The 27,057-nt window shown below is 37.9% G+C and overlaps 1 protein-coding gene across 1 annotated transcript in view; it reads right to left on the reverse strand.

The window, feature by feature from the left end:
• FNDC3B (fibronectin type III domain containing 3B) overlaps positions 1-27,057 on the reverse strand; it is a 148,678-nt gene that overhangs the window by 74,338 nt on the left and 47,283 nt on the right. Inside the window, exons 4-6 of the mRNA XM_053460580.1 lie at positions 11,104-11,180; positions 8,281-8,521; positions 5,788-6,075 (exon numbers count right to left, since the gene is read on the reverse strand). Coding sequence (XP_053316555.1) covers positions 5,788-6,075; positions 8,281-8,521; positions 11,104-11,180 — 606 coding nt within the window. The remainder of the gene's footprint in view (positions 1-5,787; positions 6,076-8,280; positions 8,522-11,103; positions 11,181-27,057) is intronic.

Genomic DNA, 27,057 nt, shown 5'->3' on the forward strand with positions numbered 1-27,057 from the left:
GTTGAGTCTCATAGTATGCTGCTGGATGTGTCTTGGTTTAGGGATGCTGATGGTCCTACAATGAAAGATCTAGTTTGGCTGTCTCCATAAGCTCTAAGATGCCGCTGTTATAAGTAAATCATGAAGGTGGTGGTATTGAAAACAGAAACTTCCAAAAGTTGCACACTGCAAGCCTACTTCCTAGTGCAAAGATCACTAGAATAGAACATTTGATAAGGGCAGAAGTCTACAAAAATGGTTTTATTTCTTTTCTGCATGTATGGAAAGGAAAAGGAGAATAGGGTTACTAATCTCCAGCTTCTTTGCCAAACTAAGTACCACGCAGGTATATGTTGGCACTTATCCAAACTTTGCAGAACAGACCTTACTTTGTTATTTTATTGCAATTTACATACTCATCCCTTACTTAAAATATTGTTCTTTTTTTTCACAGTGGTTATCTCCTGTACAGCATCATTCTATTTTCTGCATATACATGTACAACTGCCGGGATCTGTCCGTGGAATGCATGGGCAACCAAATTTGATTAACAGGCTAGTAATCATAAAAAGGGACGGGGACAATTACAGTGATATTGAGTGTTGGGGGCTTTCCAAAAACAGACCTATAAAATTGAATCGACACAACTGTTCCTATAACTAAATAAATTGAGTACTACTATTTAGAATACGTAGAAGAATTTCTTCATCCTGTGAGGTCACATTTTATTACAAAAGAACAATGACATCCACGACATAAGAATTAAGGCATCTACAACAGCACAGGTGTGCTCTATACAGGATTTCTTACTGGCTTCCGAGTGCATTGTTGGAAACCACACTACAGTGTGTACACAACACCAAAACTGATTGCGTTACAGCTTAAATAATTAAGAATTAAAGTGTTACCTTTCACAGTGAGCCGTGAAAAGAGCTATTAAAGAAGCATGACAAATAATCCCTTAAGGGTACAATTCAAATTATCTTTAATGTTATGCGTTAAACAAAGAGTGTGATCTGAAACCGGAGGGTTAGGAGCTCTGGATAAACATTAGGAAATCCTGCTTAATGCACAAAAGGATTGACGGGGCATCCTCCTTGGAGAGATGTTAAATGCTATAATGAAAGAGCACAGGTAAGAGGCAGAAGGCATCTTGGATACAAAGAGAAGGGTAAAAACCTTAATCAATCTAACTAAGAGGCTGGACTTGTTTGCTGTCCACTTCTAGTTAGTTCAGAATAAAGAAACCATTCCTAGCTCTAATGAAATAACTCCTGTGGAGGGAAACACACAGAGTCTAGGCTCCTGCTATCATTTCCTACCTACACTAGTAACTTGTGCTGTCCATAAGGTAATTTAAGCATATACCTAAATGCACGATCATTTATAAAGTATAATAGTTCCTATCTATATCTATATAATAATTCCTATCCTCTGAAATGCCCTCCCCCGGTCTATCCATCTCTTCCCCTGCCTTCGGTCCTTCAAAAATCCCTCAAGTCCCACATCTTAAAGGATGCTTACAACACTGCACATTAACGTCCCCCGTCTTCTTTTAGCTCACCTCTCCTAGTCCCTCTCCTGCAGTATTTATAGTAGTGTGGCTGCTCCATCCTTAACAATAGCACTTTTTACCTATTGTGTAATACACCCTAACTCCCTCCAGATTGTAAGCTCATATGAGCATGACCCTTCCCACCTGTTGTTTCTGTAAGTCAAATTGTTACTACTTGTTATGTCCTGTCTACCCATTGTACAGCGCTACGGAATTTGAAGGCGCTACATAAAACAATAAATAATAATAATAGAACGGATATTGCCTTATAGTCCAAAGAGAATTTGAAGAGTCTTAACAAGCTTATGATACCTGTTAGTCGGCGAACTTTAACAGAATAAGTGTAGGGTCACACAAGTCTTCAAGTCTTAAAATGCACCTTCTTCAGATGTACACAGATAACATTGTCATTTCTCTAAAGTTACCTACATATTTCAGCTTTATTTTCAGCCTTTAATGCATATGATATAACTTATGTGGTGTCCCCCTTGCAAATACATTCTGCATAATGCCCCCATATGCATTTTGCCCATTTTCTCACCCTGCTTCTTGCTTTGAGAGCACAAGCCTACAAGGCCTGGACTACAACTGAACCTGGGGCTCTCAAAACAGGATTCTTGTAACCTTTTATAACATGTAACTCCAAGTTAATGACTGCTAGTAAACTCTTAGCCAGCATCATGGCTAGATTAGGTTGAGTCATATCTTGGAACCAAAAAAGCCACTGTATTTCTTACATTTTTAGCAGTATAAATTTTCCTTGCTTCACCTCCATGACCATTTTCCCTGCTGTATACAACTCTGTAGTACAATTATCTCTCTGTTACGCTGGGAAATGAATAGTCATCAATGCACATTTATTTTCCAGGGCAATGAATAACAGGTCTAAGAACTTGTGTCCTTCCCGTACAGTCACTTAAATCCAGAAAAGATGCAATCACTACTCTGAGAGATCATTTTATGCTGGCAGTGCTTCACGCATGCCTTTACTTCTGCTTATTTGAGGTAATGCTACACAGAAAAAAAAAAACACAGAATACGGGCTTATTCACTAAGGCCCAGAGTCAGGATGATTACCAGGTGAAAGGAGGAGGCGGAAAGCTAAAGGTAAGTGATTGTATACAGAACTGTGCAAAGGTTTTAAGAAGATGTAAAAAAATGCTGTAAAGTAAGAACGCTTTCCTAAATAGACATTATAATAGTTTGTTTTTATCATTTAACAAAATGCAAAGTGTGTTCGCAGAAGAAAAATCTAAATCAAATCAAATTAATTCTAGGTACATTTGCACACAGTTTGTTAAGGAACTCATGTTGTTTCAAACACCTTGGAGAACTAACCACAGTTATTCAGTGGATTTAGGCAGTCTCAGTTACTTCTCTTTCTTCAGACACACTTGATGATGTGAACATCGGGGCTTTGTGGGGGCCATACCATCACTCATTGTTATTTACTCTGAAGATAGTTCTTTATGACTTTGGCTGTATCTTTTGGGTCTTCGTTATGCTGCAGAATATGTTTGGGACCAATCAGAAGCCTCCGTGATGGTATTGTAGAAGACCATTAATTTTGGCAAAATCTCCAACTCAGTTTTCAGAAATGCAGCCCCAAACTTGCAATGAACCATGCTTTACTGTTGCCTGCAAAAACTCATTCTTGTACCGCTCTTTAGCCATCCCGCAAAAATACTGCCTTCTGCTACAGCCAGATATTTAAAATGTTGACTCATCAGTTCAGTGCACCTTCTGCCATTTTTCTGCACCCCAGTTCCTGTGTTTTTGTGAGTAGTTAAGTCACTTGGCTTCCACATCCGGGGTATGGCTTTTTTGGCCACAAATATTCCATGAAGATCACTTCTGACCAGACGTCTCTGAACAGTAGATGGGTGTACCAGGGTCCCACTGATTTCTGCTAATGCTGAGTTGATAGCACTGCTGGACATCTTCCGATTGTGGAGGGAAGTAAGCATGATGTGTCTTTTATCTGTTGCACTAAGTTTCCTTGGCAGACCACTGCATCTATAGTCCTCAACATTGCCCGTTTTTTTGTGCTCCTTCAAAAGAGCATGGATGGAACACCTGGAAACCCCGATTTAATTTGAAATTTCTGCCTGGGAGAGACATTGCTGATGCAGTACAACCACCTTGTGTCTTGTTGCTGTGCTCAGTCTTACTATGATACACCACTTCTGACATTAAACCGTCTCCAGTAACCTTACATTATTAGCGAGTTTGGCTGTTCCACACCCAGTTTTATACATCCTACACAGTTGTTTCTGTTAATGATTGTGTTTCAACCTACATATTAAATTGATGATTATAAGAACTTGTTTGTTATAGTTGTTTAATCATACACATAACTATATGCCTACAAAATCCCTGACTTTGTGCAAATCTACCTAGAAGAATTGATGCTGTTTCTTAAAAGAAAAAAAAACCTCCTGTGTGTGTCAACTGAATGATTTTAAATTCATCCACTATGACTTTTCTTCTTTTACATGGTAGTGGCTATCAGGATATCTGCTTAGCAGGAAAACTGTATTCATGGCCACTGCAGAACCCTTTTAACATTAGACAGGAAACCCTTCCTGACAGAGGTGCTATGTCTTAATATCAGCTCTATGGCTACATAGATATAATATAACCACAAGGTGTGGGATTATGGCGCTGTTAAGAATCTAACAAAACCGTTATGCATTTTTATACTGATGGGTGGGGGTACTAAGGACATGCAGAAATCCCGTCCGTCTGTCTCCAATTCAAGTACACACCAAGAACAAATGAAAGGGACAGTTAAATATCCTTGACAGTGTCGGTAAAGAAGAATACACATGATATTAGTAAGCATTCATTAACAAAATGCATCTCCTTTTAAAAATCACATGGCTGATGCAATGATACAAATTATCCTTGGAACCACAGAGCTGAGAAACATAAGGTGAAAACCAAAACCAAAATGTTATTTTAAACAAGGTCCCTTTAAGTGATAAGACAAACACATATTCTGATGCTGTTTTTGGTTTTGAAATAGAAAAATGTATATAGCTGTAAAAAAAATATTAAAAAACTTTTGTTGATCCCTTTTATTGGGCCAATGTAAAGTTACATTAGCCTTTTGGACCTTAGAGGTCTCTTCTTCAGATATATTGATATATACCGTATTTGCTCGATTATAAGACGACCCCGATTATAAGACGACCCCCCAAAATCAAAATATTAATTTAGGAAAAAAACAAAAAGCCTGAATATAAGACGACCCTATAGGAAAAAAAAGTTTTACCAGTAAATATTAATTCATGTAAATATATTTTTTAAATTTCCTTTTATTTGCCAACCTGCCCCCCCCCAGTTATGCCACTCTGCCCCCAGAAATGCTTTATACCCCCCCTATTTGCCACTCTGCCCCATGATATGCCTTATACCCCTATATGCCACCCTGGCATATAGGGGGTTAAAAGGCATATCATGGGGCTGAGTGGCATATAGGGGGTTAAAATGCATTTCTGGAGGTATATATGCATATCATGGGGCTGAGTGGCATATAGGGGGTTAAAATGCATTTCTGGAGGTCCAGAAATGCATTTTAACCCCCTATATGCCACTCAGCCCCATGATATGCCTTTTAACCCAGCATGTACTGGCTGCCTTGGCTTGATAGGAGTGTGATTGCTGCTAACAGCAATCACACTCCTATCAAGCCAAGGCAGCCAGTACATGCTGGAACCTGGGGATGATAGTAGTGGGATTACAGCCTCCCTATGCCATGCTACAACCCCCACCCCCCTTACACATCCATGCTATCACACACAAACACACATTCACAAACATTTAAATACTCATTCATTCCATTAATCACACATACTTCACACATTAATCACACATACTTACCCAAAAACCCTCCCCCACCCCCTTACCTGAACTGCAGATCTCTCACTCGAAGACTTCTGCAGGGGACCGGCTGTACCAGCAACTTCTCTGGCCCCGCCCCCAGAGGAGGGAGGGGGAGATAGAGTTCTGTGAGGAAGCTACAAGCTTCCTGTCCTCCTGCTTCTAACGGAAGAGACGCTGCTCGCGACCGGTAAGCAGCATGGCCCCAGCCATTTTTTTGGGGTCTGATTAGAAGACGACCCCGATTATAAGACGAGGGGTATTTTTCAGAGCATTTGCTCTGGAAAAAACCTCGTCTTATAATCGAGCAAATACGGTATATAGAGAGAGAGACAATGTTTATTAGCAAACCATGAGACTTGACATACCTTGACCATCTTGTTCATTCGACTTTGGACTGCTCCTCGCTCTCCGCTCTATCTTCTTCAATCCCGTTACTCCACCAACTCCTCCGCAGCCAGCCCCATTATAAACTTTCCCGTTGCCATTGAAAACTGTCGTACAGTTCCCCAGGTGGTTTTTGTAGAGAGTGGATGGTGGACTGTTCAGTCCATTTTGTCTGTCTATTTGTCTTTCTTTAAGTTTTTTGTGGTGTGGCTTACAATACTGGTCTTCTCGTGTGATGTAGCTGGACATCCCGTACAGTGGTATAATTTCTAAATAAACAATAAGAAAATTATAACTATCAAACTTAGACATCTAAAAATTGCAGACATGGTTATAATTATAGTGTAATATATGTCCAAGTAATTGCTAGTACAGTTCACATTGTTTGCTGAAAACAGACAAAACGTCATTAAAATTAATGCCCTTTATGCTTACTCTCAATGGTATGTTAACCCAGCAATTGCTGTAGGATTGGCCATTAAATTGTACTGCATATGACACCAATCTGGCTCAAAGGGTACTTCTGGTGGTCTATGGATGGGGTTGCTTTTAAACTATCATTGTTACTATTGTATATCTGACATGCAGCTCAATGGAAAGTATTTCAGCAGTAAATCAACTTGAATGAAGTCAATGTAAAATCCAATAAATTCTTTAAATGTCTTCTTAAACACTTGGAAAAATTATTGTAAGATGGTGAAGAACTAAACATTACTGGAGGTTCAGGACCTCAGGGGTCTAGTGGAGGTAGCTTTAAAAACACAGAACTAAAAAGAGAAACCCTTAATACCTCCAATATAACATTAAACATTTTGTTTTCATGGAAAAGTGGTTATCCTGGGAAAAAGAAAAAAAATGCAAACTCTATATTATATAAGAACTACAAATCTACTTATTTAGTCTCGGAATAGGCACCTGAATGGGAATACTGGACTTTATTAGTCTATTGAATATTAAGCAACCCACAATTAAAGGGACACTCCAGACATCATTTGGACTTTAATGCAGACGATAGCTGAGAGGTTGAGAGAGGTCAAGAATGCATATGCAAAGTACTTTCGTTAGCATTGATTGTTAAGGGGCTCCCTCTGACACTGGAGTGTCCCTTGAACAGATACAGATGAAATTACAGACTGATAAAAAAAAATTATATCACACTTGCTACTGGACATTTTCCTGGAAAGTGGTAAAGTTGTAAATATATTTGATATCTGGTACAGACCAGACAACGCATGCTGCCTCATTACATATCAATAACAACACATGCCATTATCCCGGACATTGCAAATCCCAATGACTAAAATAAACGGCCAGATGATGATCCCAAAATACCAGCCATTACGTCATTTTAGTTTAAGCGGAAATTTTCCAACTCTCTGCTACAGGCAGATAGATAAATAGATAGATAGATAGACAGATAGATAGATAGATACATAGATAGATAGATAGATAGATAGATAGATAGATAGATAGACATGGATGTATATTATTTTAACAATTATCTGACACTCAGCATTTTATACATGGTAAATATAAACAAAATTAATTGATACGCTTTACACACAACATTTTATGCATTTTAAAGAAAAATATTCTAATAATTATTTTTGGCTTATACTAAAAAAACATGATTTATTTTTTATTTCTGATAGGAAATTAGAATTTTGTCAAGCCTCAACAAATCATACTGCTTAATTTTTTAATTTTTTTAAAATAAATTTGTATTGATAAAAAAGGAAAAGAAGGACATAAAGCATGGCTCATTCAATTCTTATTTTACAGTACATGTTTAACTATAACATATAGCATCTAATATAGAAAGTATTAAAATAGAACACGGTTAGAGAGACAAAAATAGAGAGAGAGAGACATCTAGATCCTGTTATTGGAACTCCCGCATTCACCCTATGACCCAAATATCTATTAAAGCTTTCCTTAAAACCTTATCAGCTAGTGTTTTTAAACCATTCAATCCATTCCGTCTAGCCCTAGTGCTCATCCATCCAAGACCTTTCTCCATTTGACATTGGAATAGAATTTGATCTTTTAATTGGTACCATTCGAAAGGGGAGTTGTTTTTCCAATTCCTTGCGATCAGGAGTTTAGCTGCAACTAAGAAGTGTGTCACTATAATGGATGTTTTATTATTAGGACATTTCAGAATGTAGTAATGCTATCTCTGGAGTCTGGGTTAATATGATCTTATTTAGCTGATTTAATTTAATAAATACCATATTCCAGAGGTTCTTGACTATATCGCATTCCCACCAAATGTCTATATATAGTCTCCAGGCTTTGGCTGTTGCAGCGCCAACATAAGTTTGAATTGGTCTTGGAGAATTTACCAAGTTTGGAAGGGACTAGATAACAGAAATTAATCAATTTAAAATTATTAAACTGCTTTAATGTATTTTTTTGTGGCATTTTTTTTAGTTAAGTGGCAAGTAGACAATTTGAAGGATTATTTGGCTTACCTTGCTCTCCATATATTGTATGCGGAAGATGATGAGGGAAGAACTGGGGGTGGATTTCTCCTGGGCCAGTAACTGGCGGGTAGAACGGGGAATGCGAGTTATGAAGAAAATGTGGATGATGCGCAAGGTAAGGAGGTAAATGGTGAGTTGGAGAGATGGCTGAAGGATAACTGGGAGGGTAACAATCTGGAGATTGGGGTGTAACCACTACTCGCCGAACCCCTGTGCTATCCTCCATCACCTGCAACAGAGAATTAAAGCAAAATTATTGTAATAAGTGAAAAACACTTTAAAGAGTATTAGATACTATTACTTCTTGAAGACAAACAGCAGTCTTTTTGTTGTATATAGCTATAACCTTGTCATGCATATGTCTGGAATTAGCTTTACAAGATTCTTGGAGCAATAGTCCTGCTGACCTAGAACATTCGATTTAGTATGACCAAGGCTGGTTAAATCCAGAGTAGCCATTGACTGCTGATACTGAACTTGTACAGTTATATTGATATATACAGTACTATATTATATATATTGCTATATACTACATATATATATATATATATATATATATATATATATATATATATTAGATTTCTAAATCTCTATGAAGGAATCACGTCCAGGCTCCTAAAACCAAATGCAAATTGGCTCCTAAATTGTTGTTTCTGTCTCTTATCTTCAACAGGGATTTGTCCAACCCCACTGTGACAAATGAGAAAAGTAAATATTGCTTTGTTACTCCAGAAGAGTTCAGGATCTCGGTGGTTTATGATAACTTTTAGAACGATAATTAACTGCTAAAGCTTTGAGGACCCTGGAAGTGCCTTCTTGAAATGCAACAGAGAAATAACCCCTTTTTAAAGTTTTCAACATGTGATTGTGTTACGCAATCTGACTTTAAATAATTTGATCTACAATAACCTCTTTTTCTGAGATCAGTCATCAAACAAAGATGGTTGCTCTTTACACGTTAGAATTTTGTGAACTCATGTAAAACATTGAAACCCAAATCTTGTATATAATGTAAACATACTTTCTAAAACCTTTCTGTGTTCTTAATATGTAGTCAATGTACAGATGCTTGCCATTTACCGGAGGCAATATCTGGGGCAAATGTATAGCTCCAGCAAGTCATAAAAGCCAAAAACTCACTGGATCTTTTGAGGTTGTCCCAAAGCTTGGCCCTCCTGAGTACTGCATGCCGAGTACATGACCAATGTAGCCTTTACATTAAATATATCTTCATTGATATATTCTTAATGCAATTGAGGGAAAGGTTTCTAAAAAGAAACCTTTTTCAAATAAACAATTTCTAAAATTAACTCCCTCTTTAATATCAGTCGGAGCTATTTGACTATTATACACATGAGGCAAACTCTTTTTGAATGCCAAAGGTTTGTGCAGTTCTTCGCAACTGGGAAACAGTCCAATTTGCTGAATTTTACTATTCATCAGCGTAAGTATGATTTTTGCAAGTAACATGACACCTGGTTGACCACTGAATATATATGCATATACTTTATACTGTATTTTAAGGACACGTTGTGCTTTACATTAGATGACCTCATGTGCACTTTGCAAAATGTTCAATTTGTTAATGTCAATTGACCAATAATATAGATTTTGCTACAGATGCTAAAAGCTCAGAAACGAACTAGCCAAAATACCCCAGTCGTCATTATGAATGGCTAGTTAAGGGCTAGTTCATTTCTGTGTATTTTAAATTGCATTTAAAGGTTGCATCTAAGCAGTTCAATAGAACAATTTTGTAGCTAAATGAAATGTTAGAAACTTAATTCCTAGTACTGCTAAATGACCTAAGCGTTCCCAGAATGTTTCTTTAATCAAGTAAATGTTTGCCTTATTCATAATTTCTGCTGGGGAGACTTAATTATCATGTGGTATAAAAGCATGCACCGATAGGCTGTTGTCATAGAAACTGGAAGAACCATCTTAAAACCTGCACAGGAAAACATTAAATGGCAGATCTGCTTCAATGTATTTGTTAAAGATATTAAGAGAGTGAAAGTAGAGCAGCATGAGATATCAAAAAAAAGAGACTTTTCTTACTTTACTTACATTGGCAAATAATGCCATAAGTAAACCTATTTGTTAGCAAAAAATGTCTCTTATAAATTCGTATTTTCTTGATTACCTGTTCAGTATTCTCTAAATTTCCTAATTTGCTTATGTTATTTCTGTCTGATTTGCAACAACAAGACGATTGTTCCTCCCTTTTCCTGTTCTACAGAAGCATATCACGCCAGCGATGGTTACTACGGAAACTTGCAATTACATGCGGATATCCAGAAGTCTGCTGCTCTGTTTACGTGAACTTACCATTACACCAGAAATTATTGCCTTACCCTAATTTCAATAACAGCAAAACTGATTAAAGCTGGATCACGCAAGCCATGGACATGACTGGAGCATCCCAACATGCTAAACCTGACACCTGTTTGACGAATGGCGATAGATGCTATAACTCAGCTTTAGCTGGAGAGCAAAGATACCTGCTTAGTGATCTAGATACGCTAATGCTACACTTTAGTGTTATAGGATCAAACTGATAATAATAAATGTAATCAGTACTGATATCGGAGTAAAGTGGGGTGTTAAGCTCCAGGCCTCTGAGCTACAACCATATTTTCTAGTTAGGTTGGAACTGATAAAATTACTTTTGTAAATGCAAGGATTTGCCCAAATCCTGGTTGCTTTGTGGCCCGTGAGGCTTGGAGTCCAACATCCAGGAAGGAAAGACTCTTAAAATGTTAAATCGTTGGTATAGCTGGACATTACGTGTCAGCAAAACTCAGCTCATACCTGTGAGATATAACCAGGAGGAACATGTATTGGGGGGATGGATCCATTAGGAGACATCATAGGAACCTCTGCAGGACCTACAACAAAAACAAAGCTTATTAGATAAATCTATATATGAAAGTGATAAAAAGGAACACTATAACCACAAATTGCAAATAACACTATGATTGTTGTCTTAATTAGCTACCTTTAACCCCTTAATGACAAAGCCCGTACATGTACGGGCTCAAAATGCATTGTTTTCAATGGGTTTAGGGACAGCCCATTGTCCTTAAGGGGTTAAAACACTCATTCATTTCATAATTGGATCTGAGGACACTGCACCAACAATACTGCTACCCCTGATTGAAAACCTGGATTGATAGATACTGTGTATCCTCGTTCAGAGAAGAAGTAACAGTAGGCTTTTTAAGAGGACCAAGTAATTCTTTCCCCTCTCATTGTAGAAAAACAGTGTCACAAATATTTATACAACTTATAAATCAAGACCAATTGTTCAGACTAAATAGTGTTGGGTATCCTCTCTTTGTCTGGAAAATATTTGACTTGCAGTAAAGTAAATACATTGCACAGAAAATTAATAGAATCCAATTTTCTGCTTTTATATTCATGTTTATAACTTAACATACAATTATCTTAAGTACTTTAAGATAAATATGAGAGTTATATGGGGTTTTAAACAGAGAAAGATATATTTAACTGTTGAAATAAAGGGAAGAGAGAAAACGTTTTAGGCTTGGAACAGAGCACTCTGTATGCTATGTGTGAATCTGTCTCCATCATAACCCATACTAGGTACCAATACTAATTGACACATATTGTGAATTATTAGCTACATATTAGCATATTACATAATAGCTTGTGGCTGTCAGTGGCTTATTTACCTGGGGTGCTGCCCATGGCCTGACCCAGGGCACAACCCCAGCCGTTGTCCTCACTATGCATTTCCATGTCTTAATTGCATGCAGTGCCTTTTACTGCATCCTATGGAGGCTGTGCTGACTTTAAGAGCAATCTGCCCCCTGATTTTGCTGCAGGGGCACTACCACCCTCCTGGAAATACCACCCGTGACCTAAGCCAGAATATGTTGCTGCTGCCTGTGTCAGGAAAGACAACCCATGTGAATAAAGCCCTATTTATGTTCTCTGTTTCCTAAAGGGTTCCAGAAGAAGTTTCTACGTGAAACACTTTACTTTTTTGCTTTGCTGCGGCCTTCTGATCACACAAGTGCTTGCACCTAATGCATTTTCCAACCATAGTACCACTTGATTCTCAACTATGGTTTTGTATTCAAAGTAGCATACAAAAGCTTCTGAAAAGGTTTTGTCTGAGTGGAACTTTTAAGGCATTTTCATGGACAGTATTGCAAACTGTTTTGCTCAAAGGTCTACAAATCAAAACCATGTTTCGGGCCCAAACTACCTAGTTACCTAGGTACTACCTAGTGTCCAAGTTTCCCTAAACATGTATCTTATGCCGATGATTGCACCATGAATTCAATATAGAATGTTCAGGTAACCAAAATATATGATTTGGTCTGTCCTTGTCAGAGTGATGACAACCTTGTATTAAAAAAGTGTTAGGCCCTGAGGCCAGCATGGCACAGGGGTCATTTACCCCCAGCTCCCCTTGCACTCCCGATATTATCGCGTTCACAGTGCTGTCCTGGAAAAGGCCGCATCCCCGGCCTCCAGTTGTATGGAATAAACCGCATCCCTGACCCAGAACTCTCCAAACTTTACATGTAGTGGAGTGATTAAACTGCAGCTGGCGGAGGGGCAAGGCATGTTATCCCAGACTTTCCTCATTGGTTAAAATTCAATACCTGGTCAATCCTCCTCTGAGGAAACCGGTTACCTTGAAGGTACGGGGAGGTGCCGATCACCTGTAGCCCTATATAAACGCTGCTAGCCCTGGCCCCATCGAGTGTTCCCAAGCTGTGGTGTCTTTGTACAGTCACCATTTCCCTTGTGTCCTTGCTACAGGTCAGTTACCCCCTTGAGCCTGCTTGGTCATGCTGGACCGACTGGGTTTTGACCATTGGTTTGTTACCCCATTATCCTGATTGTCTCCTGCTCCATGATCTTGGCTTGTTAACCCTTTGTGAACCTGTGTTGCCTGCCCTTGACCTTCTAGACTTATTATTGGCTTTTGTTTATATTGTGTTTTGGGGATGCCTCCTTGTGGGTTTCTACTCCTCCTGCCTTAAAGCTCTCAACCCAGTACTGACAAAAAGTTGAAAGCCAGTTCAGTTTATGGTCCTTCAGTATTTTTTACCTTTACAGAGCAACATATAATATTTCATTACAATTTCCCTAAGTGTGATTTATATGCTACACCAATTACATATTCCAGAAACGTTTTCCCTTCTTTTATGACCATTGCATTCTTTTCATATGATTGCAAGAATTTTACTTATTGTCTAGAGGCACCTCTCATTTGTAAGTTCCATTTGCTCACCGGATTATATCGAGTAATGTCCACCAATGGCATGTATTATTCTTTAAGATAAAACTGCTTAATCTTCAGCAAACAGATCCTTTAATGTTTTTACTTAGTTTGGCAAACGAAGAAAGAAAAGAAAACAAGAAAAAGGAAGAAAATATCTCACAAATGCATACCAAGACATTTTTAATACCTTGATAACAAAAGACAAAATGGGATGGAAAATGCATCAGGATCACCGGACGCGTAGTTCAACAACAGCCAGAAAGGTCATTTTCAGCTGTCTTTTCTACACCATCTATCTAGTGTAAATGTATAAAATTCTAAGCGACTTTTTAAGAAAACAGAAGATAAATATACTGTAATAAAAAATGCATTTTACATATATTAAATCACATTCTCTGTGTTAATATAGAGATACCCTTGGGACTTTTCAAATGTCATTGAAGCAGAAAAACTAATATTTTCTATGTAGGGTCTAGTGACACCAGGCACAGCAGTGTTTATACTGCCCCAATTCGGCCGCTCTGAAGTTAGAATTAATATTACTTCAGGGGATTGTTACTCAATCAAGCCTTGCCTGCTTTGGCATGAATTGTGCAACAGGTAATAAAATGCAATGTTGCCAAAAATTCCAAATCCATATATACTTTATAAAAATAATGGTAGAATAATAAAGACATCACACAAAAATGGAATGGAAAATTAGTTCCCTGACACTTATGGCAGCACATATGACCAGCTTGTGAACTAATATAAGAAAATCCCTGGGTAAATAGTGTCGATGGCATAAACCTACTGTTAAAATATACCTTTGAATTTCTTTATATTGCCACCTGATCAATAACTAATTCTGCTTTCAAAGCTCAAGTTGTTCTTACAATCTATATAATCTTTACAACGTAATACGTGATTATAAAAATACTTTGCCTTTAACAGACTCATGAGATTCTCATACCAATGCTCTTTCCTTATGAGCTATACATAGTGATAGCCATTTACCTTCCTTGTGGTTGCCTGCTTTCATGAAGAGCCAATAAACAGGGCCAGACTGTGGATGAAAATTGGCTCTGGCATGTACGTGAGGCCTTACATGAGGCCGGCTGCTGGATACACTTGGCCATAGTCTACGCTCTTATATATCTGCATGTGTATCTTTGTGTATCAAGAATAGGACCTGCCACCAGCCACCAATCTTACATTGGCGACCGGACTACAAGGCATTTCAATGGCCAATTAGGGCCAGGCAATCAGAGCGTGAAAGACTTTATAGATGCTTAAGATGCACAAAGCCTTCACCGCTCTGGCAGAAGAACAAGAAGATAAGAAGTAGAGCTGTGGGAAAGTAGAGAGTACCATTGAAACGTTCAGTGGAGAAGTTATTGAGACACTGAGAGGGAATGTTTGGCAGACTTGGGACCTGTGTGTGTGTCAGTGTGGCACCCACCTGATCAGTGTCACATGGGGTGGACCCCCCCCCAAGTATACCACTGGTCACTAATAATAAGTATAAGCAGGAGTGATACGGTAACATGTATGCATACTGGTAGAAAGGTGCAACCTTGTGGTGCCCAGGGGGTTAATTATGGAAGCCTTCCGATGGCTATGTCCTGCAATGCTTTTCACAGGTCTCCACTCTCAAATTCTCAGACAAGCAACAGTGAAGGTTTCAAGCAGAAAAAAAAAAGTTATTTCCTTTTGACAGTCAACCCGTTGAGCACAACAGAACCTATTCAATCTATGATAGGGAGCCTCACAGAGATTGCAATATGTTCTCAGTTGGCAAACATAGCTCTGTTTGGACAGTATGTCCAGCCATCCACTCAGCAAACATCAGGATTCCCGTTAGCCCACAGAAGGAAGAAGCAGACTGCGTTCCCACATCAGGACAGAATTCAGACAAGCAAGCTCTTTGTCTTTAATTTACCATTCTTGTCCGTTCTCGTGCATGTCTAAGTAATTTATATAGCTGTATTTTAAATAAAAAGCATCAATATTAATATATTTGTAGAATGTAGTTTATCCATCTGTAAAGCACTGCTCTGATTTAGGGGCTAGGTGGCAACTATCTAAAAACTCAACTGTAGAAATAGTATACTCATGTACTCCACCATTGCTTTGTATATTATAAATATCAATCAGAATATCAGAAGATGTAAAGCAAAAACATCTGACATCACTGAGCTCACCTGGAATAACAATCTCGTAAAGGTCCATGGGTAGAAATACTAGCAGAATAGCCAGGGAAGGGACCTGCAGATATAAGGGACTACAGGAACCCAAAGGGCTCAATCAGATCCATTCTCTATCCTACTGCGCATCTATGGATAGCCTAATGTATTGATGTTTTGCTTATAAAGAACAATTTAGAAAATCATGGGAGGCTTTTGAGTGCAGTTTGATGGCAATTCAAAGAAAATAGCAATCTCGTAACATGGAATTACCACATCCCAGATATTGCTAATAAATACAAAAATGTAATCATATTCTTATTACATAGATCATATGACCATATCACTGATTATTGCTCATACATTGAATATAATTGCCTTCATTACATACATTCTATTAGATTCTTTCTTGTGCTAGACTTACATAGAGAGGTTTTATAGCAAATATAAACGTCAGCATTATACTTTCATATATGCGTAATTACCTAAATCTCCTGATCGTGGGGATGTTTTCTCATTTCTTTGAGTTTCAGAAAAGGCATACAGGTGCTACTGTATAAGCCATTCACATAAACAAGTCTGTGTGTCTATTCATAGTTCACAGAGACTCTTGGTGTGTAACTGGCACTGGAGAAAATTGAGAAACGCTTACTTGAAAATCCCCACCAGCTTGTGAGCAAAGATTGTGGTTTTAACCATTTTGACTTGTTTGGTATGCCGCATCAGCGTGGACAATAGTCCATTTGTGCCATTAAGTTAATGTAGAGAAAATCAATTCCAAATAAAACACATCTTGAAACCATAGAAGACGAAATCTCTTATATTGCAATTGTTCCCAAGGGTGGGTCTTATGGATAGATTATAAGGATTGAAGATGATGGTCAATAATGAATTGGCTCTTAGGTCCACATGATAGTTAAGTTCAGATCAAGATTGACCAAGAAAATGCAGAAGATTTTCTGGAGGAATTCCAGGAATTCCATGTTCCACAAAAAGGAGTTCCAAAAAAGTAGATTAAGACTGGAGCACGGTACTCTTTGGACATTTCCGCAAGCATTGTATACAAGCAGCACAGAATATATTAATGTCCTTGGTAAAGAACAAGGAAAGTATGAGATTTTTTTGCGCCCCAAGAAGACCCCCAAGTCAAGATATGGACAAATGCAGCAGAATGACTTAAATATATATCCAACAATTAGTGTCAGTAGGGTACCTAGCAATGTGTGCTAGGTAAGTTTTGGTTACTTTAGGCAGAAGAGCAGGAAAACTTACATCCAGTTTTGCATGATGTGATTTACAGGACGTCCTTCAAGTGTTCACTACAGATGTGCGTCTATTTTAATTTATTTTTAATTCATTTATTTGATAGAAAAATGATGGTAAATACTGGAAGGGTTACATTCAAGACTATATATGCAAACTAAAAGACATGCATTTTAAGTTTAATTTTCTAGTTTTCAATTAACTGTTTAAATATGCTCATCTATTTTACATTTAATCTGTATTCTACTGGCTGCTACATAAAATTCAAGCAATTTGGCAAAGAGAAGATTAACATTAAAAAAAGAGGATTAGCATGGAAATAAAATGTCTGTTGAATAGGAGCCCAGAGGGTTTCTAATAAGCTTTTGTTTAGTGTCATTTGTGCCTTTCAAAACCGCGTGTATTGTTCAATCTACAATTTGGTAATCTTTGTGCATTGTATACTTGAAATTCAGAATTCTCGTAATTTATAGATTTCTCGAGACCTCATATCGCTTGGATCTGTTCCCGTTTTAAACAACTTTGAGGGTGGATGTATACTACAATATAATTTTTCCCTTGTATATACCATTTTTTCATCCCCGATGACATCATGCGCATATGGATTTGTTTAAATAAGTCTTCCATTGAGCTCTTGACAAAGGGACAAGATATATCTGCAAGTCAGATGGGAAGCATGTTTTAAGTATTAAAAAGTGATTTCTTAGAAATACGGCTTCTTGCACTTATAATAATCCTACAACTTCATTTGTAACGGACGTCTGAGTGGACATTTACTGTTGAAAAAAAAAATGATACACGGAAGATCAAAAGAATATAAGTATGTGCGTATGTACGTATGTATAGAAATAAGCGTAAATTCGAACGTGTGCATCTGCAGGACTAATGAAGTACAGTGCTTGATTTCACTGACAATATAACAATTATGAAGCCAAATTCTCTGTCCTATACTAATATCTGGAATATGGCAGATGTTCAAAATTCAAACAGAATACTATATGTGGGGTATAATGTACACAAGAGTTAGAGAGCAAAACAAGGTTTACCAATTTAGCGCTAGACTATAAAAATACATTTAAAGATATCCATTTGTTACCATTTGTTATTACCTATGATATTAATAATGATTGAACATGAGATGGTTGGCTATTGTGGTTCTATGTAATGTAAAATATGTCATTAAAAGAAGCTATCTAACCCTATAAGAACAGTTCCTAGTATAAATGGGATGTTATACGGCATATCCAGCTACAGCCCAAAGACAAACAATTTGTGCGGCGCAGACAGACATGCATCCTGGTGTTGCAACATCAGCAAAAGAAATATATCCATTTCTCATGTACAATTCCCTTCTAGGCCAGAGGATTGTCATAGAACATTTCATGGGCTGTTAGATCCAATTAAAATAATTTGTAGCAAGGTGATAATTTCCCTCTAAGTATTTCCATCTGTGTGAAAGAAAAACAACATTTACATATTTTCCTAATCAGGAACTCCCTGGTTGTATGGTGTGTCCAAAAAACTCAAGTATTATCAAACAACCCGTAGGCTAAAATCAAAACTTCACTAACAAATGCAGTACATATCACAGCTCTGTAAACACAAGTGTACATCATAGGGTTTAAAACATTTTCTTTATTTCTATATTTCTCAATGAATGATCTTTTTCAAATAATTCTAAACTACAACAGCTCTACAGCCAAACACTGCCCGTGTAAGCCCTTTCTCAGTTTCAGTAGGACTCCCTACAAGTTTTGAAACGACACCTCTAAAGATTCTTATTCGACATTCTACATCAAGCGGACAGTGTCAATGCCTAAGCAAAGCATCATGGGACATGTAGTTTAGGCAACCCAACTGAATTGACCTACCAATGGAGACTTGGTTTTTGGCTTAAGGATCCATTGATCATATTTTTAATTTACCTTTGTCAAGCTGTCACCAAGAAACCTATATTGCATTTTATATTTTCTCAAGGAGTGTCATTATTAATTTCTTGATAGCATATCAGGCACCATCGAGTAATGTGAACTAGTTATTCCCTCTACTTATATCAATTGAATATGCCATCTCTTCCAAGCAAATTACCTTAGGGTTCTAGATTAGTCAACTACATTGTGCGTATCAATGTAGTGCATATTTAGGGCTCATTATTTGGGACATTTTCCATTTCTGAAAAAAAAAAGAAGACAAACCACTGACATAAAAACGAAGCTACGCAATGGGAAACTTGAGGACAGACGGGGTATTAACATGCCAATCTTTCAAGGTCAAAGAGTAGCAAAGACGACACAATCTCAGGAATTCAAGGTTACTGGCCAAACCACAGACAGACATTGTGTCTGAACCTTGGCATTCACCTGCATGTCTTGCCAGCATTTTAACAACATCTCAAAGAGCAGAAGAAAATTCCAAGAAAGAATACAACAGGGGAGACACTGTATGAAGCACATAAAAGTATCTGTTACCATTCGGGAAAGATCACAATAGCAACAAAGCCATTAACCCATGATTCTGCAAAGTCAGCTAAAAGGTGTTCTTTTATTTAGAACAAAATAAAAAGTAAGAACATTAAGATGTTGTGTGAGCTATATGTGATACTTTCAGAGAATAACAGTTTTCTGTTAACTCTTGCAAAATCAATTGTTCTTTCAGAAGCTCACAGTGTGAAAGACTTTGCATCTCTGTGTTTCCTCTCTTTTGTAAGGATTTGGAAGAGTTGGTTCCGATATTTATACTTTGTGAACATTAGAAAAACAAAGCAGGAGTAGTTTCAGGATTCATAGAATTCACAAAATTGAAAGCAATACTTACTTCTATTGTGACATAAAAAAAAATTGTCTCTATTGTGATACCCTCGGCACCAGGCAGTTGTACTGCAGAAAAAGCCTGTTTGAGTAACACAAAATGCTTTTTTTGAGACTGCAGCTTCCCCGTGGTTACCTCACGTTGAGGATTTAAAGAGTCTTGTAGAAAGTCAACGTGTGAGCATGCATTTGGAACTGGTGTGTAGATTTCCACAAAGCTCTAAATAAAAAATAATACATGGATATGAAGCCATCAAAACACCAACAAACAATAATCAACTAAATCTTTAGCAGGAGTTCCAATATCATATGGCACATAGCCCTTAGGCCCCCTGCAATGCGGAGGACGCAAGGGGCCTATGAAAAAAACAAAGGAACAAGCAAATCACCCCTGGCACTCTAAGGGTTACACCTATTGGGAAAGAGGCATTCCACATTACTAGAAACCATATGTGATTTCAAGGTATCTGAAACATTATCCTTACAAGAAAAGGATAGATTACAAAGTTTGTGAAGCATTAGTTGAGTGATCAAGAATATATTTATATAAGGAGGTACAACATGCATTATTCTTTACAGAATACTTCAAAACAAGCCTCAGTTTATATGTCACCCAGCTGCACCACCTTTAACAAAACCTACGCAATTAATAGATTTTTTTAAAAAAGACATAAAAAGTGCATAAATATTCTTTCTAGTCGCACTCCATCAATTTACCAAAAAAGAATCCCCGCTCCTCTTATGTGGGGGGTCTTATGCACTGTATACAATAGCATACACAGTGGAGGAACTAAGTACTGGGAATGAATGGGTTAAACACAACTTGTGGTTTATTTACAGAGTACACTGGCTATGTGGCCATATGGCCTGCATCATGTTTGCCATTGACCCTTTAACTAACAAGGGGGCCCGATTGCAGGGTAAAATGAACCGCTACATGCAAATGACTCGCAGATTGGCATGTTATTGAGAGCTGTGAGCGGAAAGCACCGGATCAGTACTCAAATATTACTATATTTTCAATTTTAACCAAACAGGTATTTCTCGTTATTTGCTTGACAACCCTATTCACATTATTATTTAAGTTACGGTGCTTACTGGCAGGCAGCTATTAAATCATCCTTTGCTTACTGGTATAAAAGAATAATCAAATCCTATTTTTTTCTATATTATTATTCCATACCTCCATGTGTCCCTCTCTAAGAAGGACACACTCTTTATTTGGTCTTTCTTTTGTAGGATCGCAGACTGTTTGGTGGGCATGAGTGTATCACAGTATTCTACATCCCTAAAAGTCACAATGTGTACTAAAAAAGAAGGAATAACGGGCTGTAAGTAAAAAACATTATTCTTCCTCCACTACATAAATTGCTACTAACAGGTCACTTAACTGCACACCCCTAAAATGTGTCCCTTTGGTCAATTGAAATGTTAAAGACCACCACATCAGTTATTTCATCATGTCTAATTTTAATTACCATAGATGCAAGTCAGTAATAAATGAAACATTAGAGGACATTTTCAAAATTGATGCTGTATTCTGATGAATTATCTTATGGGATTCTGTTTCATCAAAATCATAACCATGTGAACACATGTTTATCTCTGAATTTGAACCAATACAATGAAAGATCTTTAGGATACAAAAGAACTAAAGAAGCTTCTTACATCCTACAGTCAGAACTGTCATGAAGACATTTGGGTTCCATCACTGGAATTGGAGTAGCTGGTCTGGACCTCCAATAATGAACATTTATGTGCGTTTACCGTTCAAGTACCAGAAGGATGTACAATGGCGCACAATCCATTAAACTTAAAGTACATTCTTCTGAAGCTATTAATGAAGATGCTACACAAAACAAAAATTAGTTTAGCTCTTAAAACTAAAACTGCATGTCTGCCTGTTACTTAATGGGACAAGGAGAAAAAAAATTAACATATAGATAGATGGATAGATAGATGGATAGATAGATAGATACATTCATAGACCTGATTTTGGTATATCAAAAGGTTTACTATTCACTACAATCTCCAGAAAATACTAGAAAAAATCCATATGTTCAGTTCCTATTAATTATTTTTTAAATATGATGTCAATCACACAAAACAATGCTAATAATACAAACTCGATGCACAAAAGTTAGAGATTTAATAACGTAAACACATGGGAAATTGTAAATATTTTTTATAGTATGTAAACTCCACAGGGAGCTTGGCTGACAGCCTTTGTCAAGCTACGGAAGACATACACAGAAGCTCTTTGTGCACTCAGTCTACAGAGATTAATCCTTGCTGTTATTCAAAAACCCCTCTGTCCCTCAATGAGACCTCCTTTCATACAGCCTGCAATCTCTGTATGTGTGTTTCAGCTTTCAGCAGGTATCGGAAACTACCGCATTTTACTTGCTATACCGTTTAGACCTTTCCAGGGTGGAGGGGTGACTGACACTCCGATGTGCTATACAGCCTTCTGGCAATGGCAAGGTTAAAGAGAGGTTCCTTTTCAGAACTTTGTATTCATTCATGTCAAATCAAATGGAATTTATAACCTTGCTGACATCAGCTCTATAGCTGTGGCAAGTTAGAACTAGATGCCTGTTTTTGGAGAGGTATCTAAGTAAGAATGACCATATTTTTTTACTGTGGATGCCAGCAGGAAATATATATATACTGTAGAGCTACATTAGAATCTTTTCAATCATGCATGGGTATAGTAGATAATTATAACAAAGATAACAAATTAATATGTGAAAAAAATGTGTATATTACTGGGGGTACTTCCCCTTTAAGTGTTGGATCCTTGCGTCTTCAGTATGGGAAGTACCCCCATTAATATTCACCATTTTTTCCATATTAATTTATTGTATGCAACACTCGATCTTTTGGTCACGTTGCACATTATTCTTTCTACACTTTCTAAGTGAGTGTTCACTTTAATGACATCTGTACTATGAGAGGCTACACTTGATCATTACAAAATTAACATCCTATGTATGGGACTTCAGCTAGTATTCTGGGATAGGGAAAATGTCTGTACAAGGACACCAATGTCCAGGGCAAGGTTTGTGAAGGTCCATAGAACATCATTAAATTGTCCACCACACCCTGTAAATGCCCACCATGAGCAATGTTGGTGCCTACCCCTGCTAATATAACAGGGCCCAAACATCTAGCCATAGGGCCATACAATAATACAATTTCTGTAGAACTATATCCCCTATATATGTGGGCTCCATCCCCCAACAAGTAAAGCTTAGAATGAATATTATTATTTTTGACCCATTCTATTTTGTTGTAAGCAGAAGTCTACTGCTAATATGAGGCTGCACTGTCTCCTTTTTGCTTTACTACCCACACTTCAAAAGCTTTCCCCAATATGATCCAAGAACATTCTGTATCTGGCCCCTAAAGTAATATCAACACTGCTACTGGATAATGAATTTAGCAGATCATCACTGTGCATTTCTAAAAGTGAGTGATCATGGACAATGAACACAAGTGGCGATACCCTGTGTCTTAGTCGAGTTTGTTGTTTGCCCATTGTTTAGGTAAGCACGTTTTGGATTGTCATGTGTAATTTTCTGTTCAGAATTCTGAATGTCACCAAATACTCTTTCCGACATTGTGTGTTATAGCTTTTGAGTTATATAAATTGTACAGCAATCATATGAAAGGGACAAGCAACAACTATTATGTTGATCGGGAAACTGAGTGAAATTTTTAGTCCAGATGGCACTAGTTCCGCGCATTATAAAATCCCATGATCCTCCTGCAAACGCATTACAGAGGCCAAGTTTAATAATTCATGTGCTCCCCAAATAGAACAAATAATGATAATGGCTGCACTTGTGGCAAAGACGACACAGGCAGTCATAGACTCTTTGGAAGGAAAAATGTAAACAGGACATTCCATCCCAATATAAAACATCCTCATTTTAGTATAAAAGCTGAAATATATCTATTCGCTTTCAGTGTGGTTTCCAGTAGCTCCTGTCTGTAACTATAACAGGCAGACTCTCTGGCCACCTGGGTCACTGTTGAGTAAATTAGAAAGTCATATTTGAGCTTTGTTTACATCTTTTAAAAAATATATTCTAATTGCTGTTTATACTGGTTTTCATGAAATAGTTTTATTTTATTACTTTCAAAAATTGTCCCATGTTTTCACAATCCAGTGAGCAGCTTCATAGCCAAACGTCACAATTATTTTCAGGCCAAGTGAAAAAAGAGAAAAATATATAATTTTAAGTAAAGCTAGGAATATCATTAATTACATGGCTTAAAGGGTGGTGGACATCTTAAAGATTCTACTAGCTCACTATTGGAAGTGATAGAGGATAAAATAGCAAGGTAAAAATGCAAGAAATAGGCAGATCCCAATTTTAAGACAAGACCAGGGACTGATTAAGGTCTGAGTCTTTACATCAAGAAAAATGGGTAGAACAGATGGGCCATTTCTTTGTTAAATCCTCTTACCTTCATCTAGATCATATCCAGGGCCGGCCCGACAATGGAGCCGAGTGGGGCAACCACTCCAGGCGGCATTTTTTTTTTTTTAAAGCGAAAGAGAGAGAAAGGGGCGCCGAGTGGTCAGTACCCGCTCGGCGCCCCTCTCTCCTCTGCGGCGAGTCTCCCTGTTCCGGCGCTCAGCATTACAAGCCGGCACCAAGACCGAACAGGGAGACTCGCCGCAGGACTGCTGAAAGGTAAGTACAAGGGGGGGGCATATTAAAATTCGCCCCAGGCGGCATTTTGCCTTGGGCCGGCCCTGATCATATCACATCCTATATGATGGCAGTTGAAGTTGGATATTATATACTTTTGCAATATTGGTACCAGGGAGACTAGTACCAGCCATTTTCCCAGGACACATGTAGAGCGTGGGCCTGCAGTATGTAACTATATAAACGAACACAGTGGGAACAGTCACTGATCCATCACTGATGCTTCTCATATGCATCTCATATACTGAATGGCATTAATCTATGTTTTCCCAGAAATATGGGAAATGGGTATGTGTGTATACATATATTTATATATATGGGTAAAATCTCAGGATCCTCTCTTGCAGATTCATCACAGAGCTTATTGGGGCTATTTTATCAGAATCTGCCCCCGACACTGATACACAGCTGGATTGCAGAACAACCTACCGAAGCTAGGTTTTGCACATCAACAAAGAAGGATGAGTTTATTGAGCAGTTAGCCCATGTGTTCCCAAAATCCACCAGTGGCACACTTAAAATGTGCAGAGCACAATGGTGGTTTTGTATAAAAAGTGATTCTTATAACCATAGCAACCAATGGAATGGTCCACTGAGTAGAAAGAATCCCTAGGTTGCTATGGTGACTAGACCAATTTGCGTACTTTGCGCTAGGTTCAATTAAAACCCCCACAGTGAGTTGTAAACTGGTACACTTTAAGCAGGGACATTTAAACGAATAATGGCATAGTTTTACCCAGAGGTAAGTAAAGTGAAAACATCATTTGATCTACTCATTTGCAGGGAATCCGGCCACTGGCCAGTATATGATACATCTTGTCTTTAAGAGAAATGTAGAAGCATGAGCTTCATTTTGCAAACCATTAAAAGGAAACTCTAATTGCACATCACAGTTCACAAGATGTATAAATAATGAAACAATTACAATCATTTTCCTGCTTTGGGAGCAGATTTAACTAACCGTGCTGTTAAATGCAGGTTTAACTAACAGGATGGCAAACAATAGTTACAATTTGTCTTTCAAATGGCCTTTGCAGAGCTGAAAAAATGAGAGAGTCCCCTGGAAAAAGGTCTTTTAAGGTTCAGGCTTAAAGGATGAAAGGAATGCATTTAAAAGAAGCCCCATCTCCATTTCACACTTTCATTCAGTCTGTCGCATTCCTAGGGAGGTCAAATAGCTATGAATAAGGAAACACACATTTCCCTAAGTGGCATTCTGGCGATAAAAGCCACTTTGTAGTTGTGAGACCTTGAGACCAGGGCTGGAAATTTCCACAAGTCTGTGCTCGGTAAGGAGGTTTTGGTGCTAGAGTAGGAAAGCAACGCGATTTCAGACTTCGTTGTGTGGACTTGTGTCTCCCTCCTCCCTATTGCCAGTGAACTCATTTCACCTGACTGGGGTGAGCTTATGTGATTTCAACCAAGAATATACAAAGTGATGTGACTGTGTGCACTTCTGTATCCTATAGCCATTTCATGCTGGGTACTGTCCTGAAATTGCTAGGGAAAAGACATTCTCTCTCTGCGGCCAAAACATTACAACCATCCTCGGCGTTGCGTGGCATGTGCCCCTGTGAAAGCTTTTGTTGTGTATCTCTGTTTTTGTGTTTGCACTTGTGCTATTACATACACATAAACACCTGACAATGTGACAACCAGTGGCAAATACTGGACTAAGGGATCAGCAACCTCTTTGCCACAAATAAAAGGGTTTCAGGCTTCTCCATGTGTATCTGTTCAGTAGGACCATTCACACTATGGAGGTCCATTCCTTTAGTAGTTATAGAGAGGAAAATGGCTTCAGAGGCTGGTTCTGGAGGATGTCTGGTTGAGCTGCCCTAAGACAAACCTAAGACAGCACTGTAAAACAACATTGACGTGTCTATATAAGTAGCTGCTTTGGTCCCTAATGGTTTAAAGGTAAGCTGTCCAAATGTGTCCCATTACCCCGTTTCCAAGAGGGGTTCACTGTGGTTGGCCCTTCAAAATGCATAATGGCAAGAATTCTGAACAGTAATCTGAGCAGCTTTGACCCTAATGTCATAGGTCAAGCAAACATAGGAAACTTTAAAAGACCACACTAACCTAGAGGTGAAGTAGACTAATGACCATAGTTAGATAAACAGATTACACTGGACCGGGTGACAACTTAAAAGGAATTTCTACAATGAGAATGCAGCATTTGGTATTCTAAGTACTGAGCTAAACGGGGTACCATGTAAGCAGGTAAATAATCACATGGGGAAGAAACATCGTGTTATAGAAGAACTTTAGTAACAAATATTTGATGATGCCTCACAGGTCAAGATATTTAAAAGTAAAGAAGTCTGTTTCAAAGTGTTCTTTCTAGGAAATAGGTAAACCACAGTTGGATGTGTATTTTAAAAAGGGTATAGATGCTTCATAATATTAATGCTAAAATAATGAAATGATTTCCATTAATGAGAAAGAAGAACTATTTTCCAATAATTCTTATTTTATAATTCTTTTATAGACATTCTTTTATTTATCACTTAAGTGTTGAGCTGTGCATTTCTCACAGT

Source organism: Spea bombifrons, chromosome 3 (genome assembly GCF_027358695.1).
Source record: "Spea bombifrons isolate aSpeBom1 chromosome 3, aSpeBom1.2.pri, whole genome shotgun sequence".
Taxonomy (NCBI): Eukaryota; Metazoa; Chordata; class Amphibia; order Anura; family Pelobatidae; genus Spea; species Spea bombifrons.